General features: G+C 42.0%; 2 protein-coding genes across 3 annotated transcripts in view; both read right to left on the bottom strand.

Moving 5' to 3' along the window:
- Window positions 1–74: 74 nt before the first annotated feature.
- LOC109895360 (fatty acyl-CoA hydrolase precursor, medium chain) lies at window positions 75–18,700 on the bottom strand. Of its 2 annotated transcripts, none has more exons than XM_031831033.1 (14): window positions 17,408–18,700; window positions 8,994–9,099; window positions 7,587–7,791; window positions 7,279–7,417; window positions 7,052–7,185; window positions 6,765–6,918; window positions 6,551–6,655; window positions 6,269–6,373; window positions 5,993–6,133; window positions 5,805–5,885; window positions 3,217–3,364; window positions 2,866–3,015; window positions 2,534–2,606; window positions 75–532 (listed from the first exon to the last, which is right to left on the bottom strand). In XM_031831033.1, the coding sequence occupies exons 2-14, from the start codon at window positions 9,091–9,093 to the stop codon at window positions 349–351; spliced, it is 1,719 nt and encodes a 572-aa protein (XP_031686893.1). In that variant the 5' UTR covers window positions 9,094–9,099; window positions 17,408–18,700; the 3' UTR covers window positions 75–348. The 2 variants fall into 2 exon arrangements, with proteins under 2 accessions (XP_031686893.1, XP_020344585.1); XM_020488996.2 differs by lacking the exon at window positions 17,408–18,700 and adding an exon at window positions 11,298–11,643.
- The window catches only part of drc4 (dynein regulatory complex subunit 4), a 16,334-nt gene continuing 13,805 nt past the window's right edge, over window positions 16,193–18,721 (bottom strand). The window contains exon 9 of the mRNA XM_020488997.2: window positions 16,193–18,102. The gene's annotated coding sequence lies outside the window, so the exon portion shown is untranslated. The remainder of the gene's footprint in view (window positions 18,103–18,721) is intronic.

The following is an 18,721-nucleotide window of genomic DNA, read 5'->3' as shown; positions in this document are numbered from 1 at the left end:
TTTATTTAGCATATCAGATAAGTGTCTACATGTTTTATTACTAAGCAGAAGGACAATCATCAAATCAGTCACACTTTATGGATTGTATGGGTTTAATTGGGCATATGAACACAGCAAGATAAAAAAAAAATAGGCTACACAATATCAAAAACAATTAATATATAAAATAGAAGAGCAAACCACTACAGAAAATCTGTAATATTAAAATGGCCAAAATATGATACAAAATAAGGAAAAGGCAAAGAAAGCCTCATTTACTGTAACCTAATAGCAGACTGACATCACTGGAGTGGAGGGAAACAACATGGCCACTCCTAGAACAGCATTTGACACAGTGAAAATTCAGCTCTACAGGTCATTGTGTGCATCTTTGTGTCCAGCAGTCTGCAGTCCTTTGGGGAAGTCTTCTGTCCAGAACTGGGCTCTCTTCTTCTCTGAGACACTGCCCAGCCCGAGGTTGGCCTGGATCAGTAGACACTCTTCTTCTGTGGTGAATGTTGGCCAATCAAACATATTCTCTCCGTTAGGGTTACTACAGGAACAGAGGGAGAGATAGGGACACACCCATTGGCATCATTTGAGCGGCTGCACTTATGACTACTTCATTTTACATACAATGCATTCAGAAAGTATTCAGACCGCTTGACTTTTTCCACAATTGTTAAATTACAGCCTTATTCTAAATAGATTTAAGAAAACAAAACCTCAATCTACACACAATACCCCATAATGGCAAAGCGAAAACAGAAGTAGAAATGTTTGCAAATGTATTAAAAATAAATGGAAATACCTTATTTACATAAGTATTCAGACCCTTTGCTATGATCCTGTTTCCATTGATCAGCCTCGAAATGTTTCTACAACTTGGAGTCCACCTGTGGTAAATTCAATTGATTGGACATGATTTGGAAAGGCACACACCTTTCTATATAAAAGGTACCACAATTGACAGTGCATGTCAGAGCAAAAACCAAGCCATGAGGTCGAAGGAATTGTCCACAGAGCTCCGAGACAGGACTGTGTTAAGCCACAGATCTAAGTAAAGGTACCAAAAAGTCTGCAGCATTGAAGGTCCCCAAGAACACAGTGGCCTCCAGCATTCTTAAATGGAAGTTTGGAACCACCAAGACTCTTCCTAGAGCTGGCCGCCCGGCCAAACTGAGCAATCTGGGGAGAAGGGCCTTGGTCGGGGAGGTGACCAAGAACCCGATGGTCACTCTGACAGAACACCAGAGTTCCTCTGTGGATATGGGAGAACCTTCCAGAAGGCCAACCATCTCTGCAGCACTACCAGTCAGTCTTTTATGGTAGTGGCCAGACAGAAGCCATTCCTCAGTAAAAGGCACATGACAGCCCGCTTGGAGTTTGCCCAAAAGGCACATAAAAGGATTCAGACCATGAGAAAAAAATATTCTTTGGTCTGATGAAACCAAGTTTGAACTATTTGGCCTGAATGTCAAGCATCACGTCTGGAGGAAACCTGGCACCATCCTTACGGTGAAGCATGTTGGTGGCAGCATCATGCTGTGGGGATGTTCTTCAGCGGCAGGAACTGGGAGACTAGTCAGGATCGAGGGAAAGACAAATGGAGCAAAGTGCTGAGAGATCCTTGATGAAAACCTGCTCCAGAGCACTCAGGACCTCAGACTGGGGTGAAGGTTCACCTTGCAACAGGACAACAACCTGAAGCACACAGCCAGACAACGCAGGAGTCGCTTTGGGACAAGTCTCTGAATGATCTTGAGTGGCCGAGCCAGAGGCTGACCCGATCGGTCATCTCTGGAGAGAAATTAAAATAGCTGTGCAGCGATGCTCCCCCTCAAACCTACAGAGCTTAAGAGGATCTGCAGAGAAGGATGGTAGAAACTACAGGTGGGCCAAGCTTGTAGCGTCATACCCAAGAAGACTCAAGGCTGTAATAGCTGCCAAACATGCTTCAACAAAGTACTGAGTAAAGGGTCTGAATACTTATGTAAATGTAATAATCTCTTTTTTATATACATTTGCAAAAATATCTAAAAAAACAGTTTTTGCTTTGTCATTATGGGGTATTGTGTGTAGATTGATGAGGGGGGAAAAAAAGATGTAATACATTTTAGAATAAGGCTGTAACGTAACAAAATGTGGAAAAAGTCAAGGGGTCTGAAAACTTTCCGAATGCACTGTATGTATAGTACTACTATGACCCAATGCAATTGGTGGTTGATCTACTATAATGTACTATATTGAGTAACCACTAAGTAGATATGAAAAGCATACTTGGCATATAGTAGCAAATATTTTTTTTGCAGACAGTAGGGAGTCAAACTGTTCTTTGTCTAGTATGAACTATCTCCTGTATCTTATTTAGAAATCAATTTACTCAGAAAAAAACTCAGAACTTCTGGCGGTATGAACTTGACTACATCATGACAGAAATCTGGTTCTTGTTACATGTCATATCTGTGCTGAAGCTTCTCCAACTGAATGCACAGAGAGAGAGAGAGAGAGAGAGAGAGAGAGAGAGAGAGAGAACAAGAAAGGGATCTCTCACCCTGTTCTGGCAAAGTTAGTCCAGTATTTCATCATGGTCCTGCTAAGCTGTCGTTCCTCATCTGTCGTGTTATCTATGAGTGGAAAACTTTTTTAGTGTCTGTCGTTTCCAAGAAAAGCTGCAGAGATACAGTACAGGCTCAACAGAATGAGTTTGTCCAAAATATAATCTCCCTAAGTCTTTTGTCACGTAACATTATTAACATCTGATTATGTTAACTTGTTCCTCATGTTATTGTTATGGACAGTTCTTCCAGAATTTGATATAAAAACAAGGTTTTCAAGTATATTTAGCCTGCAATTTCTCCAGAATAAAAATAAATAAAATTGTACCTAACATCACTATGTCATCTGTCCAAAAGGGGGCGCCAAACACAAAGCCAACCTCATCAAAGTGGTCTGCTTTCACAAAGCCTGGCCTGCTGGACGTGAACATGGAGGGGCGCTGCTGGAACTCGTAGTAGTAGATCAAGCAACCAGCGTCTTGTATAGACAGACAGATACATTACACACAACTGTGAATACCAACACAACATGTCTATCACCTACAAAATGTCTCATTCATTTAGATATTAAACTGTCTTAAAATCATTTATTCCTAATAATTATTAAATAATGTCTTCCAGGAGGTTTCTAAAGAAAAATCAGGCATCAGATTGGTATAGTTCCCAGTGTATTCTTCACCTCTACACCTTCTGGCTCCCTCGATCCCAGGGACCACAATCAGTAGATCTCCCATAAGCTCCAAGAAGGCATCTCTGATCCCCACGGGGTCCTTCATGTCACCAAAGTACTCCCCTACGATGATCCCCAGGGCAGAGTCTGGCATACGCTACCAGGGAGATACAGGGTTTAAAATACAGCTCATGGACCAGACTGCTAGATGCATTATTATAAAGCTGACACCAGGGTTGGGGAGAAACTGATTACAAAAAAAAACGGTATTAAGTGTCAGAAGTGGATTTTTAATATAATATACCATGTATGTATGTATGTATGTATGTATGTATGTATGTATGTATGTATGTATGTATGTATGTATGTATGTATGTATGTATGTATGTAAATATAGTGTATATAGAGTACCAGTCAAACGTTTGGACCCATCTACTCATTCAAGGGTGTTTATTTCTACTATTTTCTACATTGTAGGATAAAAACTATGTAGTAACCAACAAAGTGTTAAACAAATCAAAATATATCTTATATTCTTCTAAGTAGCCACCCCTTTGCCTTGATGATAGCTTTGCACACTTTTGGCATTTTCTCAACCAGCTTCATGAGGAATGCTTTTCCAACAGTCTTGAAGGAGTTCCCACATATGCTGAGCACTTGTTGGCTGTTTTTCCTTCACTCCGCGGTCCAACTCATCCCAAACTCAATTGGGTTGAGGTCGGGTGATTGTGGAGGCCAGGTCATCTGATGCAGCACTCCATCACTCTCTTTCCTGGTCAAATAGCCCTTACACAGCCTGGAGGTGTGTTTTGGGTCATATTCCTATTGAAAAACAAAATGATAGTCCCACTAAGCACAAACCAGATGGGTTGGTGTATCGCTGCAGAATGCTGTGGTAGCCATGCTGGTTATGTGTACCTTGAATTCTAAATAAATCACAGACAATGTCACCAGCAAAGCACCCCCACACATCCTCCTCCATGCTTCACGGTGGGAACTACACATGTGGAGATCATCCGTTCACCTACTCTGCGCCTCACAAAGACACGGCAGTTGGAATAAAAATATTCACATTTGGACTCATCAGTCTAAAGAACAGATTTCCACCAGTCTAATGTCCATTGCTTGTGTTTCTTGGCCAAAGCAAGTCTTCTTATTACTGGTGCCCTTTAGTAGTGGTTTCTTTGCAGAAATTCTACCATGAAGGCCTGATTCACGCAGTCTCCTCTGAACAGGGGTGGCAGGTAGCCTAGTGGTTAGAGCGTTGGACTAGTAACCAAAAGGTTGCAAGATCAAATCCCTGAGCTGACAAGGTACAAATCTGTCATTCTGCCTAGGCCATCATTGAAAATAAGAATTTGTTTGCCTAGTAAAATAAAAAATGTATATGTGTCTGTTACCTTAACTCTACAGCAGGGGTAACTCTGGGTCTTCCTTTCCTGTGGCGGTCCTCATGAGATCCAGTTTCATAATCATTCTTAAATGATTTTTGCGACTGCACTTGAAGAAATGTTCAAAGTTCTTGAAATGTTCCAGATTCATGTTTTAAAGTAATAATGGACTGCTGTTCTTGCCATGACATGCATTCCTGGTGACTACCTCATGAAGCTGGTTGAGAGAATGCCACGAGTGTGCAAAGCTGTCATCAAGGCAAAGGGTGGCTACTTTGAAGAATCTCAAATATAACATATATTTTGACTACTACAACACTTTTTTGACTACTACATAATATGTGTGTTATTTCATAGTTTTGATCTCTTCCCTATTATTATTCAATGTTGAAAATAGTACAAATAAAGAAAAACCCTTGAATGGGTATGTGTGTCCAAACTTTTGACTGGTACTGTATATTTCTCAGAGCGTACAGACTTGTTTTGTCGATCATTTAGAATACTCTATTTTCCATTTTCAAGCAGCTGCAAAACTTGTTTTTGCCTTAAATCGACAAATCCCAGTCTTTAGCCTGCATATTATCAGATAAACGTTGTTCATATTTTGCATAAAGCCTACCCACCGTTCTATATTAACCAATCAAGTAGCAGTCTTGTGTGACAATCAAAGGAGGAACTCTAGGATCTCCTCTTAAATCTACAAGTTGATAATACTCTGTTATTATCATCCCAGTGTGTATTTTCCTGCGTACATCATGAAGTTAAAGTGAAATTCAGATTGTTCTTTCACCAGCAGAAATATACTTTTTAAAAGCTAGATGATTACTTTGTTGAATACTTTTAAATTCAGAAAGGATGTTTGCGAAAAAAATACATTATGACATCTTTCTGATTTCTCAATGAAATTCAATTCAGCATTGCAAAAAGGCGCACGTTTAAGTTTGTTCCACCCGAGCAAGTCTGACCACAAGTCGGAGACCACTATGACACACCAAATGCATTTGATGGATCCTTCTCATCTTCTTCTAATGCCTCTTAAGGAGAAAGTAATAAAAAAGCAACTGAAAGTAATCCGATTACATTACTGAGTTTGTGCAACCCAAAAGTTACGTTACTGATTAGTTTTGGACAGGAACTTAGTAACTAAAAAAAATTACATTTAGAAAGTAACCTACCCAACCCTGGCTGCCACCATACTTCACTAACCAGTTTCTGAAGCATAAACGCCAGGATCATCATCATGTTTTCACGGGTCATTCCAAGATCCCATCCAGGAAAAAGGAAAAACTGGTGGAACACACAAGATCTTACAACAACAAAAAATGATACAAGTGCATTTACCTGTAAAATATATGACAGACAGTTTTTATATCTTCATGCAAGGACAGACATACATGTGGGAGCATCCATCCATACTCATGGTTGTTGACCCCTATGATCCTGGGGAAGCCCAGGAAGCTCTTGGTCTGCAGGACTTCCTCCAGATTGGTAGGGATGACTGTCCCATCCCTGTGCACAGACAGAACCATATCCCCCTGTGGAGAGAGAGGATGGGCCCCAGCCAGAATGGAAGTCAAACAACAGTGATGTTGTTGCATTCAACAGCAGTATATAGTATATGTTAGCTAAAGCATACTGTAGGGTGAGTGTGAGGCTCAGAACAAACCTACCATTGCAGGTGTAGCCGCCTCTATGTCTTGTGGGCTGAGGGTACTGAGGCAGGTCATGAGCTCTGCAGAGTCATCACTGGGACATCCTGCTCTCTGTGCCACCAGCTGGAGGAAGGAGAGATTGAAACCAGAGCATTTGAATGACGGTAATTACAACACGTTACATTGTACCAGAATAATAACGACAGTTATAAGACCACTGAAGGTTTTATTGCATATGAACCAATGTATGGGATCCTTAAGACTTGCTGTTACGATCAGCACAGTGAAACAGCAGATCACCTGTGCAGCAGGTTTGGGGTCATCCTGGATGAACAGAGAAATGAGGGGTACTCCACTCTGACTGATGGCCTTGTGGAACAGTCCTGATGACAGAGGGGACATCATCTGGACAGACAGAACCATGGATCAGTCCCCAAAGTAAGCCTACATACAGACAGCCAGTGCATCTTTCTGTATCAGCAAGTATCTGTTTTCCTAGATCTACAATACACACATGTAAAAAGACGGCAACACCCCCAGCAGACTCTCCGAAAATGGTGACAGATCCTGGGTCTCCCCCAAAACTGCTGATGGTCTCCTGCACCCAGCGCAGGGCACACACCTGGTCCAGAATACCCACGTTCCCGGGGTACTGGCCATCCCCTGTGCTGGACAGTCACACAGACATTAGGTCCGATATGCCAGGGTTGTGTTCAGTAGACAACAAACAGTAGAAGATGTTACTGACCTGAATTTGTGCATAGATCATATTGACCAAAATCAGTACCAATAAAAGTGTACCTGAGGAACCCTGGGATACCCAGACGGTATTGAAGGATGACCACCACAACGTCCCCGAAGGCAGCCAATGAGGAGCCATCATAGAGTGAAGCCCCTCCCATGAGAAAGCCTCCACCATGGATCCAAATCATCACCTACAAACACTTTTTTTAGACTAGACCACCAAACAAAAGACATCTAACTCAGAGTAGACAAGCATATGAGTACATTCTCATGTCTCTCCTCACTGGTAGTTTCCTTGGGTCCCCAGGTTTGACTGGTGTGTAGATGTTCAGGTAAAGGCAGTCCTCTGAGGTGGTTAGGACAGGGAACCGACCTCCGTACAGGTCCACCATTTGTCTAGTGTGGTTCATGTTCTGCAGACACCTGTGTGTTAATAGGACAAGAAAGGTGATATTTTCTTATACTAAGAATAAAAATATGGCAGAATGTTAATGTTCATCAGAATAAACATGATTCAGAGTTCCTCATAAAACAGTATAGGCTGTTTGTCTCCCTGCGTGTCTCTCTGAGACATTACTGCTTAAACTCATACAGAGGGGGGTAAGCCTTGGCATCTCTAAGTCCCTGCCACACCCGGGGAGGCCGGGGGGCCTGGAACCTCAGGGGCCCGACAGGGGGCTCAGCGAAGGGGATCCCCAGGTAGGCAGCCACCTTCCTCTGGCTCTCTCTCACTCTGACCAGTCTGCCCTCCAGCTGACCATAACTAGTATGAAGCTGGAAGAGGCTCTCTCTGTCGCCTGGAAAATATTTAAAAGTTATAGAAAAGGCATTTTAGTAGTCTGTCAAAGGACGCATTCATTGGGAAAGGAGTGATTTACAACCATACCAAACTATAAAAAGTATATATAGATTCTTGTTTACAGCTAATCAATGTATTTCATAGTTGCTAAATAGTGAATTAAACAGGACATACTCAGCAAAAAAATAAACTTCCTCCCACTGTCAACTGCATATATTTTCAGCAAACTTAACATGTGTAAATATTTGTATGAACATAACAAGATTCAACAACTGAAACATAAACTGAACAAGTTCCACAGACATGTGACTAACAGAAATTGAAAAGTGTGTCCCTGAACAAAGGGAGGGTCAAAATCAAAAGTAACAGTCACTATCTGGTGTGGCCACCAGCTGCATTAAGTACTGCAGTGCATCTCCTCCTCATGGACTGCACCAGATTTGCCAGTTCTTGCTGTGAGACTCGTCAGTGAAGAGCACTTTTTGCCAGTCCTGTCTGCTCCAGCGACAGTGGGTTTGTGCCCATAGGTGACGTTGTTGCTGGTGATGTCTGGGGAGGACCTGCCTTACAACAGGCCTACAAGCCCTCAGTCCAGCCTCTCTCAGCCTATTGCGGACAGTCTGAGCACTGATGGAGGGATTGTGCGTTCCTGGTGTAACACGGGCAGTTGTTGTTGCCATCCTGTATCTGTCCCGCAGGTGTGATGTTCGGATGTACTGATTCTATGCAGGTGTTACACGTGGTCTGCCACTGCGAGGACGATCAGCTGTCCATCCTGTCTCCCTGTAGCGTTGTCTTAAGCCTCTCACAGTACGTACATTGCAATTTATTGCCTTGGCCACATCTGTAGTCCTCTTGCCTCCTTGCAGCATGCCTAAGGCACATTCACACAGATGAGCAGGGACCCTGGACATCTTTCTTTTGGTGTTTTTCAGAGTCAGTAGAAAGGCCTCTTTAGTGTCCTAAGTTTTCATAACTGTGACCTTAATTGCCTACCGTCTAAGCTGTTAGTGTCGCACCTGTGGAACGGTCGTTACATGTTCATAAATGTTTTATGGTTCATTGAACAAGCATGGGAAACAGTGTTTAAACCCTTTACAATGAAGATCTGTGAAGTTATTTGGATTTTTATGAATGATCTTTGAAAGACAGGGTCCTGAATAAGGGACGTTTATTTTTTTGCTGAGTTTACAAACTTACCTTCGACTGTATGGAAACTCACAAACAGGCTCAGACTTATCCATGCGAGCAGGACTCTTCTGCCCTGACACATCATAGTGGTGCCAGATAGATTATCCATTCACGTCTGTAGAATATCAAACCACATGAAGATCTATTTCAGCAGTTGCCGATTTACATAATCTTTATACATTAATGCACATTACATCCATATCCAGTGAGTAACCAAATATCAATACATTAGAGAGAAAAGTATACCCTCCAGCTAAAGGAATATGAACCGTATGGAGCCCCAATTCAGTTAAATGCCTTCAGTAAATCTGTGGAAGACTGAGGATTGAGCTGCTCTTCATATCACAGGCTGTAATTGGAAACTCCAATGCAACCTGTTATGGATTTTCTAAAAAGCCAGCCGAGTTGATTCAGTCCTGATCAAATGTCAAACAGCAGTTTGAAAAGGGGGAGTCATCTGAAAGAACATCCTGGTTTGTTTTAATCTTCTATAGCTGCCTGGACATGCACTATGAAATTAGATGTCATGCTACTAACTCCACTTGTTTATCTTGGGTCTACATTTCTGCCAAGTTCAGAGTGTGCAGAACACCAACAATGACATGATATCAGGTAATTAACTATGAGTAAATTACCTACAGCTTGGCTCAGGACAGGAGTAGACTAGACCTTGAGCTAACTTGGATAGAGATTACATTGGACTAACAGCAACAGCATTGGCCATACAGTAAACTAAAATGCTGAAGTTATACAGCAGGCTGTGACATCAAAACTCCCTGGTGTCACGTATGCTCCCTCTCCGACGCTCTAGGTCACCAGGCTGCTCATTATTACACGCACCTATCACCATCGTACACCGAACCCAACCCCCCCCCCCCACACACACACACACACACACACACACACACACACACACACCAAACGCGATACGCAGGTTAACATATCAAAACAAACTGAACCAATTACATTAATTTGGGGACAGGTCGAAAAGCATTAAACTTTTATGGCAATTTAGCTAGCTAGTTTGCCCTTGCTAGCTAATTTGTCCCATTTAGCTAGCTTGCTGTTGCTAGCTAATTTGTCCTATTTAGCTAGCTTGCTGTTGCTATCTAATTTGTCCTGGGATATAAACATAGAGTTGTTATTTTATCTGAAATGCACAAGGTCCTCTACTCCAACAATTAATCCATAAAATGGTCAACCGAATCATTTCTAATCATCTCTCTTCCTTCCAGACTTTTTCTTCTCTTGACTTTATATTGCGATTGGCAACTTTCAGAAATTAGGTGCATTACCACCACTGACCTCATTGGTCTTTCAGTCACCCATGTGGGTATAACCAATGAGGAGATTGCATGTGGGTGCCTGCTTCTATAAACCAATGAGGAGATGGGAGAGGCAGGACTTGAGGGCGATCTGTGTCACAAATAGAACTGACTTCTATTTTAGCCCTTGGCAAGCAGACGCTCGTTGGCGTGAGGCGAGCAAATAATTCAATAATAATAATAATACATTTATTTTGCAATGCTCGTGCACACGACAGCGAGCTGTGTAGTCAGCCTGTAATACACCTCATTTCTGAAAGTTTCCAATAATGCTTTTCGACCTGTCCTCAAATTAATGTAATTGGTTCAAAGTTTGTTTTTATATTTTTACCTGCGTGTCGTGCTCGCGTTTGGTGTGGGGGGACAAAATACATTTATACACGATGGCGCACGCGCGCAGCCAGTTTGGGTTCCGTGTAAAGACTCGTCTGGACTTTATTACCTCCCTTATATCTGTCACTCCCTTTCGTTACTTTCCCATGCGTTAATGTTTCACGTTTGTACTCTACTCGTGTTTCTTGTTTTGTTCTACGTTCATTTATTTATTAAATACACTCCCTGAACTTGCTTCCCGACTCTCAGCGTACACATTACACCTGATTTTAATGTGATGTGGAATAAGCAATGCATCAAATACATTATGGAATTATAGTAAACTAGTTGAATGCAATCCACCCACATAAAATACAGTGTATAGGCTAGGCTATAAGTGTTATGTTTGTTCCTTATATAATGACAAACCGGGGCTTAGGTTGAACTACTTTTAATGAACATATACTTCAGCTAGAAAACTCCATGTTTAGCCATGCAAGGCATTATTTAACCATCCGCATTGACTGCTGGGTAACGTAGTCTAAATGTTATTAACACATAACAACACAATAAGTATTATAAGTCTATTTACATTTTCAACTATCATGCATTACAGTAAAAGCAGGACTAGAGGCAGCAACTTAAAATAATTTGCAAAATAAGTATCTTGGCTCACCAGTGAAAACTGCTCTCCAGTTGATAACTCGGTGCAATATCAGGGATTGACATTAAAGTCCGCTGTTTAGAAATGCCATAACCTGACAGTCTTTCAATACGAAGGAACCAGAAATCAGTTTTAGTGTACTGGAATTTTGTGCAGTTTGGTTGTTTTCAGTTTTTTTAAACGCCCAATGAGGCAACGGGGCAGGATGAATTTGATCAAAAATCCCTGACTGGCACCTAGCGATAGTCACGTGTGTCCACTAGAGTTCATGTACTCAGATGCCGTTACCATGGAGGTAGGAACGCTTGAGGCAGTTGTGCTGAGTTCTGACAAAGGCATAAAAGACAGAGGCAGCCTCAGTCTCGGGCTAGCAGGCTCGTGTAAAATGGATGTCTCTATTCCATTTAAGGAAATCAAGCTACACAACGAAAAACACCACGAAACTTCTACCCCCAAGCCATGAGACTGCTAAATGGTTAACCAGATAGCTACCCGGACTATCTGCATTGACCCTTTTCCCACTAACTCATCACATATGCTGCTGCAACTGCTTGTATTCTGTGCTGTTAATTATATGTACATATCCACCTCACTTACCTCTTAACCCTGCACATATGTTATGTATTTTTTTATTAAACCTTTATTTTATCAGGGAGTCATACTGCGACCAAGGTCTATTTTACAGAAGAGCCCTGAATTACATAAAATACACTAAATATAAATACAAAAAGTAAGCAGAAAGAAAAACAGTCATAATAACACAGCAATCAGTGTTGATTGAGGACCTTTGGCCTAGAGGCAGCAAAACATCACATTTAAGAACATTTGGAATATTCTTTGCACCTTATCTGTGGAACAAACTCAAAGCTGATTTATCTAACTCTTTAGAGACCAAAGGAATTTCCAGAGTTAGCCATCCTTGAGCTCAGGTGTGGTAACTCATGTGTCTAAAGTTTAGTAATGTCACGTACAATGGGACTTTTTGTAAAAGGGCTTTATAAATGAAAAACATATCAATGTATCAACATATTTGACATCAGAGGGCCAACCAACTTTCTGGTAGAGAATGCAGAGATGAGTACTAAAATTGTCACCCGTAATAAAGCGCTTTGCGCTAGGATAAACTGCATCTAGTGGCTTTAATGAAGTGGCAGCTACGTTCATATAGATGTGGCCATAGTCTAGGACCGATAGGAACGTCGACTGAATCATCTTCTTTCTACTATTTAGAGAGAGGCAGGACCTATTGCTATAGAATAACAACATTTTTATTCTCAGCTTCTTAACGAACTAATCAATATGCTTTTTAATAGACAGCTTTTCATCCATCCAGATATTTGCAAGCACGGACACGATCAATATGGGCACCGTCCAAAGCACATACTGTATGCTTAAATCAGAGTTATTTTTATGCGCTTGAGAACATCTTATTTAGTTTTTACCTGCATTCAATAATAATTTCAGGTCAATAACATTTTTCTGTAATACAATAAAGGCAGACTAGTTCAGATAGAGCCTGGTTAACCGTGGGGGAAAAAGTATACACAAGAATATCATCGGCATACAAGTGAAGGTCATTATTTTTACTGACATCTCAATATTGTTAATGTAAACAGTAAAAAGTACAGGTCCAAAAATGGACCCCTGCGGGACACCTTTCGTAATATCCAGGAAACCTGATGTAACACCATCAGTCAACACACACGGAGTTGTATCTGTCAAGTAATTTTTAAAACAAGGTACACGTAGCCTGGTCTTGGCCAATTGAGGAAAGGCCGCCTTCCAAACCTTGGGTATAGAACCAGATATAATCATCAGTGAAAGAGTGACAGCTCTACATATACTACATATTCAAAAGTATATGAACACCCCTTCAAATGAGTGGATTTGGCTATTTCAGCCACACCCATTGCTGACAAGTGTGTATTTATATATAAAAAACATTGTATTTTTTTTTTTAAAGCACACCGCCATGCAATCTCCATAGACAAACATTTGCAGTAGAATGGCCTTATTGAAGAGCTCAGTGACTTGCAACGTGGCACCATCATAGGATGCCACCTTTCCAACAAGTTAGTTTGTCAAATGTATGCCCTACTAGAGCTGCCCCGGTCAACTGTAAGTGCTGTTGGGAAGTGGAAACGTCTAAGAGCAACAACGGCTCAGCCACGAAGCGGTAGGCCACACAAGCTCACAGAATGGGACCGCAGAGTGGTGAAGCGCGTAGCATGTAAAATTTGTCCGTCCTCGGTTGAAACACTCACTACCATGTTCCAAATTGCCTCTGGAAGCAACGTCAGCACAAGAACTGTTCGTCGGGAGCTTCATGAAATGAGTTTCCAGGGCCGAGGAGCCGCACACAAGCCTTAGATCGCCATGCACAATGCCAAGCGAAGCCTGGAGTGGTATAAAGCTCGCAGCCATTGGACTCTGGAGCAGTGGAAATGTGTTCTCTGGAGTGATGAATCACGCTTCACCATCTGGCTGTCCGAAGGTCTAATCTGAGTTTGGAAGATGCCAGAAGAACGCTACCTGACCCAATGCATAGTGCCAACTGTAAAGTTTGGTGGAGGAGGAATAATGGTCTGGGGCTGTTTTCCCATGGTTCGGGCTAGGCCCCTTAGTTCCAGTGAAAGGACATTTTAACTCTACAGCATACAATGACATTCTAGACAATTCTGTGCTTTCAACTTAGTGGAAGGCCCTTTCCTGTTTCAGCACGACAATAACCCTGTGCACAAAGCGAGGTCCATACAGAAATGGTTTGTCGAGATTGGTTTGGAAGAACTTGAATTCCCTGCACAGAGTTCTGACTTCAAACCCAACGAAGACCTTTGGGATAATTTGTAACGCCGACTGCGAGCCAGGCCTAATCGCACAACATCAGTGCCGGACCTCCCTAAAGATCTTGTTGCTGAATGGAAGCAAGTCCCCGCAGCAATGTTCCAACATCTAGTGGACAGCCTTCCTAGAAGAGTGGAGGCTGTTATAGTAGCAAAGGGGGGGGGGGGCAACTTCATATTAATGAGCATGATTTTGGAATGAGATGTTCGACGAGCAGGTTCCCACGTACTTTTGGTCATGTAGTGTATTTTACTGGTTTGTGACTCACTGACACTGCGCCCAGTTTGAGGGGAATAAAGCAGCCCAAGAGTTAACACACACACACACACAGGAGAAGATTAACATGGGTATGGTTCTGTAAAGGTACAGAAACAGAGAATGAATGTACAGATGGAATGCAATGAATAGAGCAAGATGAATGTATGCATATCGAATCTGGCAGCAACCTTTTTTTTTTTAAGGTTGCTGCCCCTATCGTCACCAAGCCTCTCTCTCCTTTCTGGGGAGGTTCATATTGCTTGGAAGGCAATCGCGGTTCGTACTTTATTTAAAGGGGAGATCAAGCCGATCCTAACTGTTATAGGCCTATTTCTATTTTGCCCTGTTTATCAAAAGTGTTGGAAAAACGTGTCAATAATCAACCGACTGGCTTTCTTGATGTCTATAGTAATCTCTCTGGTACACAATCTGGTTTTCGCTCAGGTTATGGATGTGTCACTGCAACCTTAAAAGGTCCTCAATGATGTCCCCATTGCCCTTGATTCTAAGCAATGTTGTGCTGATATTTTTGACTTGGCCAAAGCTTTTGATACGGTAGACCATTCCATTCTTGTGGGCCGGCTAAGGAGTATTGGTGTCTGAGGGGTCTTTGGCCTAGTTTGCTAACTACCTCTCTCAAAGAGTGCAGTGTATAAAGTCAGAAATTCTGTCTCAGCCACTGCCTGCCACCAAGGGAGTACCCAAAGACTCAATCCTAGGCCCCACGCTCTTCTCAATTTACATCAACAACATAGCTCAGGCAGTAGGAAGCTCTCTCATCCATTTATATGCAGATGATAGTCTTATACTCAGCTGGCCCCTCCCTGGAATTTGTGTTAAATGCTCTACAACAAAGCTTTCTTAGTGTTCAAAACGCTTCCTCTACCCTTAAGGACAACAAAGTCAAGGTATTGGAGTGGCCATCACAAAGCCCTGACCCCAATCCTATAGAAAATGTAGGCCTCCTTGCTCAAGCACACAAACCTGACTCAGTTACACCAACTCTGTCAGGAGGAATGGTGTAACGCTCCGGGTGTCGTGGGTGTGGAGTCAGACGCAGGAAACAGAGAGTGCAATACTGTGCTCTTTTAATGCACCCACGCAACACTGGGTGCTCAAAATCAAATGCCCTAAACACGGGGGACAAAAACAGTACAGCAGAAAATACACGACCAGGAACAAACACGTTCCTCTACTACCTACACGAAGATCACAATGATTAATCCCGCACAAAGAAACAGGCGGACCGGCTGTCTAATAAAGCCCAACTAATGACTCACTGACAGGTGCTAACAATAAACATACAAGGAGGGGGAGGAAAGACAATTAGTGGCAGCTAATAGGCCGGCGACGACGACCACGACCGGGAAGGGGAGCCACCCTCGGTCGGACTCGTGACAAATGGGCCAAAATTCACCCAACTTATTGTGGGAAGCTTGTGGAAGGCTAACCGAAAAGTTTGACCCAAGTTAAACAATTTAAAGGAAATGCTACCAAATACTAATTGAGTGTATGTAAACTTCTGACCCACTGGGAATGTGATGAAAGAAATAAAAGCTGAAATAAATCACTCTCCACTTTATTTTAAGAATGTGAAATGTCAATAATAGTAGTGATCCTAACTAACCTAAGGCAGGGAATATTTACTAGGATTAAATGTCAGGAATTGTGAAAAACTGAGTTTAAATGTATTTGGCTGAGGTGTATGTAAACTTCGGACTTCAACTGTACATGTGTAATGTTCTGTAAAGCTACAGAAACAGAGAGACAATGAATATACACATGGAATGCAATGAACAGAGTAGGATGAATGTATGCATATCAAATGGGCTACAAGATTAAATAAAAATGGAACAGAACTGCAATAGCACAATAGGCAAGGACTATCTAATAACCATGTATTACATAGTACAATAACAGCAGAGTTAATATTAACATATTTCGTAATACCATACAAATGGGCTATGCAGTCAGGTAAAACATATGGATTAATGATTCAGAAACAGGGAGGGCAGAGAGCTCCAGCAAAAATTCATCAAGTTTAATCAGCCCCAGTGTATTTTTAAAACTTTAATCTTAAGCAAGGCATCAAGCACATCACAGATCGTAAATTGTTGAAATGAAAACAAATAATCACTAGAAGTTGAGGGGTTAACCATTGAGTCAGCTAGAAGCTGGCAGAGGGAAGAGCAGTTGATTGACCAGGGTCAATTTATGTAACCAGGTAGGCCAGTTGAGAACAAGTTCTCATTTACAACTGCGACCGTGCCAAGATAAAGCAAAGCAGTACGACACAGAGTTACACATAAACAAATGTACAGTCAATAACACAAGAGAAAGTCTATATACATTGTGTGTAAATGGCGTGAGGTGGTAAGGCAATAAATAGGCCATGGTAGCAAAGTAATTACAATTTAGCAAATGAAAACTGGAGTGATAGATGTGCAGATGACGTGCAAGTAGAAATACTGCTGTGCAAAAGAGAAAAAAAAGTAAATAAAAACAATATGGGGATGAGGTAGGTAGATTGGATGGGCTATTTACAGATGGGCTGTGTACAGGTGCTCAGATAGCTTATGCTTAAAGTTAGTGAGGGAGATATAAGTCTCCAACTTCAGCAATTTTTGCAATTCGTTCCAGTCATTGGCAGCAGAGAACTGGAAGGAAAGGCGGCCAAAGGAGGTGTTGGCTTTGGGGGTGACCAGTGAGATATACCTGCTGGAGCGCGTACTACGGGTGGGTGTTATGGTGACCAGTGAGCTTTAGGGTTTTTGATAAGGTGGAGCTTTACCCAAATAATTTAAAGCACTGTTTCTCAAATAAAAAGCCTACTGAGATAAAATTATTAAAAGCGTCACTTATCCTATTCTTCTCGGTTATGATGCCAGTCAGACAGAACTTGCTTAGGCAAGGAAGAAAATGAATTCGTACGCTTTAGTCCATTTACTGTTTTCCAAAAATGTAGAAAGTTCACAGGAGTCGGAGCTTAAAAAGTAGCTTGATTTAGCTTTCTTACTTACATGTGTTACGTACGCCTCCTGGAGGAACATCCTGCTACATCTCAACTCCTCGTGGAGTGAAAAAGTATGTGATCGTAGGTGCAGGGAAGGATGACAGGACGAGAAAAATACCATTTACAAGGAATGTGTTATTCCTTAACACAGTAAGGTGGGGAAAAGGATCTGGATGGAACCAAAGCAAAGAAAGTATTTAAGTAAGTTAGAAACCCCTCTCCTATCTTACCACTAGTTCCCTAACCTTTAGCACCATCTGGCACGCTAACCAAAATACAGGGGGTGGTCCACCCAGGTCTTACCTAGTGTGCATAGACAGATTAAATACTATGGGTTATGTATTCCTTCAGTCCTCTTGCCTAAGCACTCCCAAGGTGCGTTCCCCTTCCCCTCCAGGAACAAGTGAAACAGAATAATTACTTATACATAGTGTTTTTGGTTATTGAAATGGTTCACTAAGTCCTTTTGGCATACACATACCTCAGAAGGAGCGGCTACAAAATAATATCCACAAACGTTTCACTGACCGCCACAAAAATCAACACAGGACATAAAAAGAAGCTCTCTTCTGACAAAGGAAACCAAGCTGGAGAAGGAGTTGGTAATTGGAGCTGTTTCCCCTAATGAGAGGGGGGGGTCAGAGGTCTAGCCAGCGATGGGGCCGACCAATCAGTTGCTTTAGGATTCCAGGAAGCCATTTCCTGAAATACACACACATACAAACCCACAACAACACAGAAACTGGGGAAAGTAACACATGAGATAATTGTTCTATGACATATCAGCCAGTTAACGTGATCTTTATGAATTATAAAGCCTTTGGGTGTCTTTTATTTTATTACACAAACACGTCATAATTCACAAAAGTGATGTTAGCTGATGAAGATTATCTTGTAGAACAAAACATATAAGATCTCCTTAACCTGTGTTAACCAGACCTTATTTTTGGCATTCATCCAAAAACCCTACATGAAGCTAGGGTTAGGGTTGTGGTTGAGAGTTAGGGCTGAACCAGGATGTGGACATGAAGCTAGGGTTAGGGTTGTGGTTGAGAGTTAGGGCTGAACCAGGATGTGGTCATGAAGTTAGGGTTGCGAGTTAGGGATGAAACAGGATGTGGACATGAAGCTAGGGTCAGGGTTGTGGTTGAGAGTTAGGGTTGAACCAGGATGTGGTCATGAACCTACGGTTAGGGTTGAGAGTTAGGGCTGAACCAGGATGTGGACATGAAGCTAGGGTTGTGGTTGAGAGTTAGGGCTGAACCAGGATGTAGACATGAAGCTAGGGTTAGGGTTGAGAGTTAGGGCTGAACGAGGATGT

The sequence above is a fragment of the Oncorhynchus kisutch genome, linkage group LG8 (genome assembly GCF_002021735.2).
Source record: "Oncorhynchus kisutch isolate 150728-3 linkage group LG8, Okis_V2, whole genome shotgun sequence".
NCBI classification, from domain to species: Eukaryota; Metazoa; Chordata; class Actinopteri; order Salmoniformes; family Salmonidae; genus Oncorhynchus; species Oncorhynchus kisutch.
The sequence above is the reverse complement of the archived record's forward strand: the minus strand, read 5'-3'. Positions and strand labels throughout refer to the sequence as shown.

Coding starts and splice junctions, on each gene's coding strand:
- LOC109895360 (XM_031831033.1), bottom strand. CDS start 9,093: ATGGATAATCTATCTGGCACCACTATGATGTGTCAGGGCAGAAGAGTC. Junction 2,607..2,865: donor AGATGACATAGTGATGTTAG/GTACAATTTTAT, acceptor TTCCACTCATAG/ATAACACGACAGATGAGGAA. Junction 533..2,533: donor ACTAACTTTGCCAGAACAGG/GTGAGAGATCCC, acceptor CTGTTCCTGTAG/TAACCCTAACGGAGAGAATA.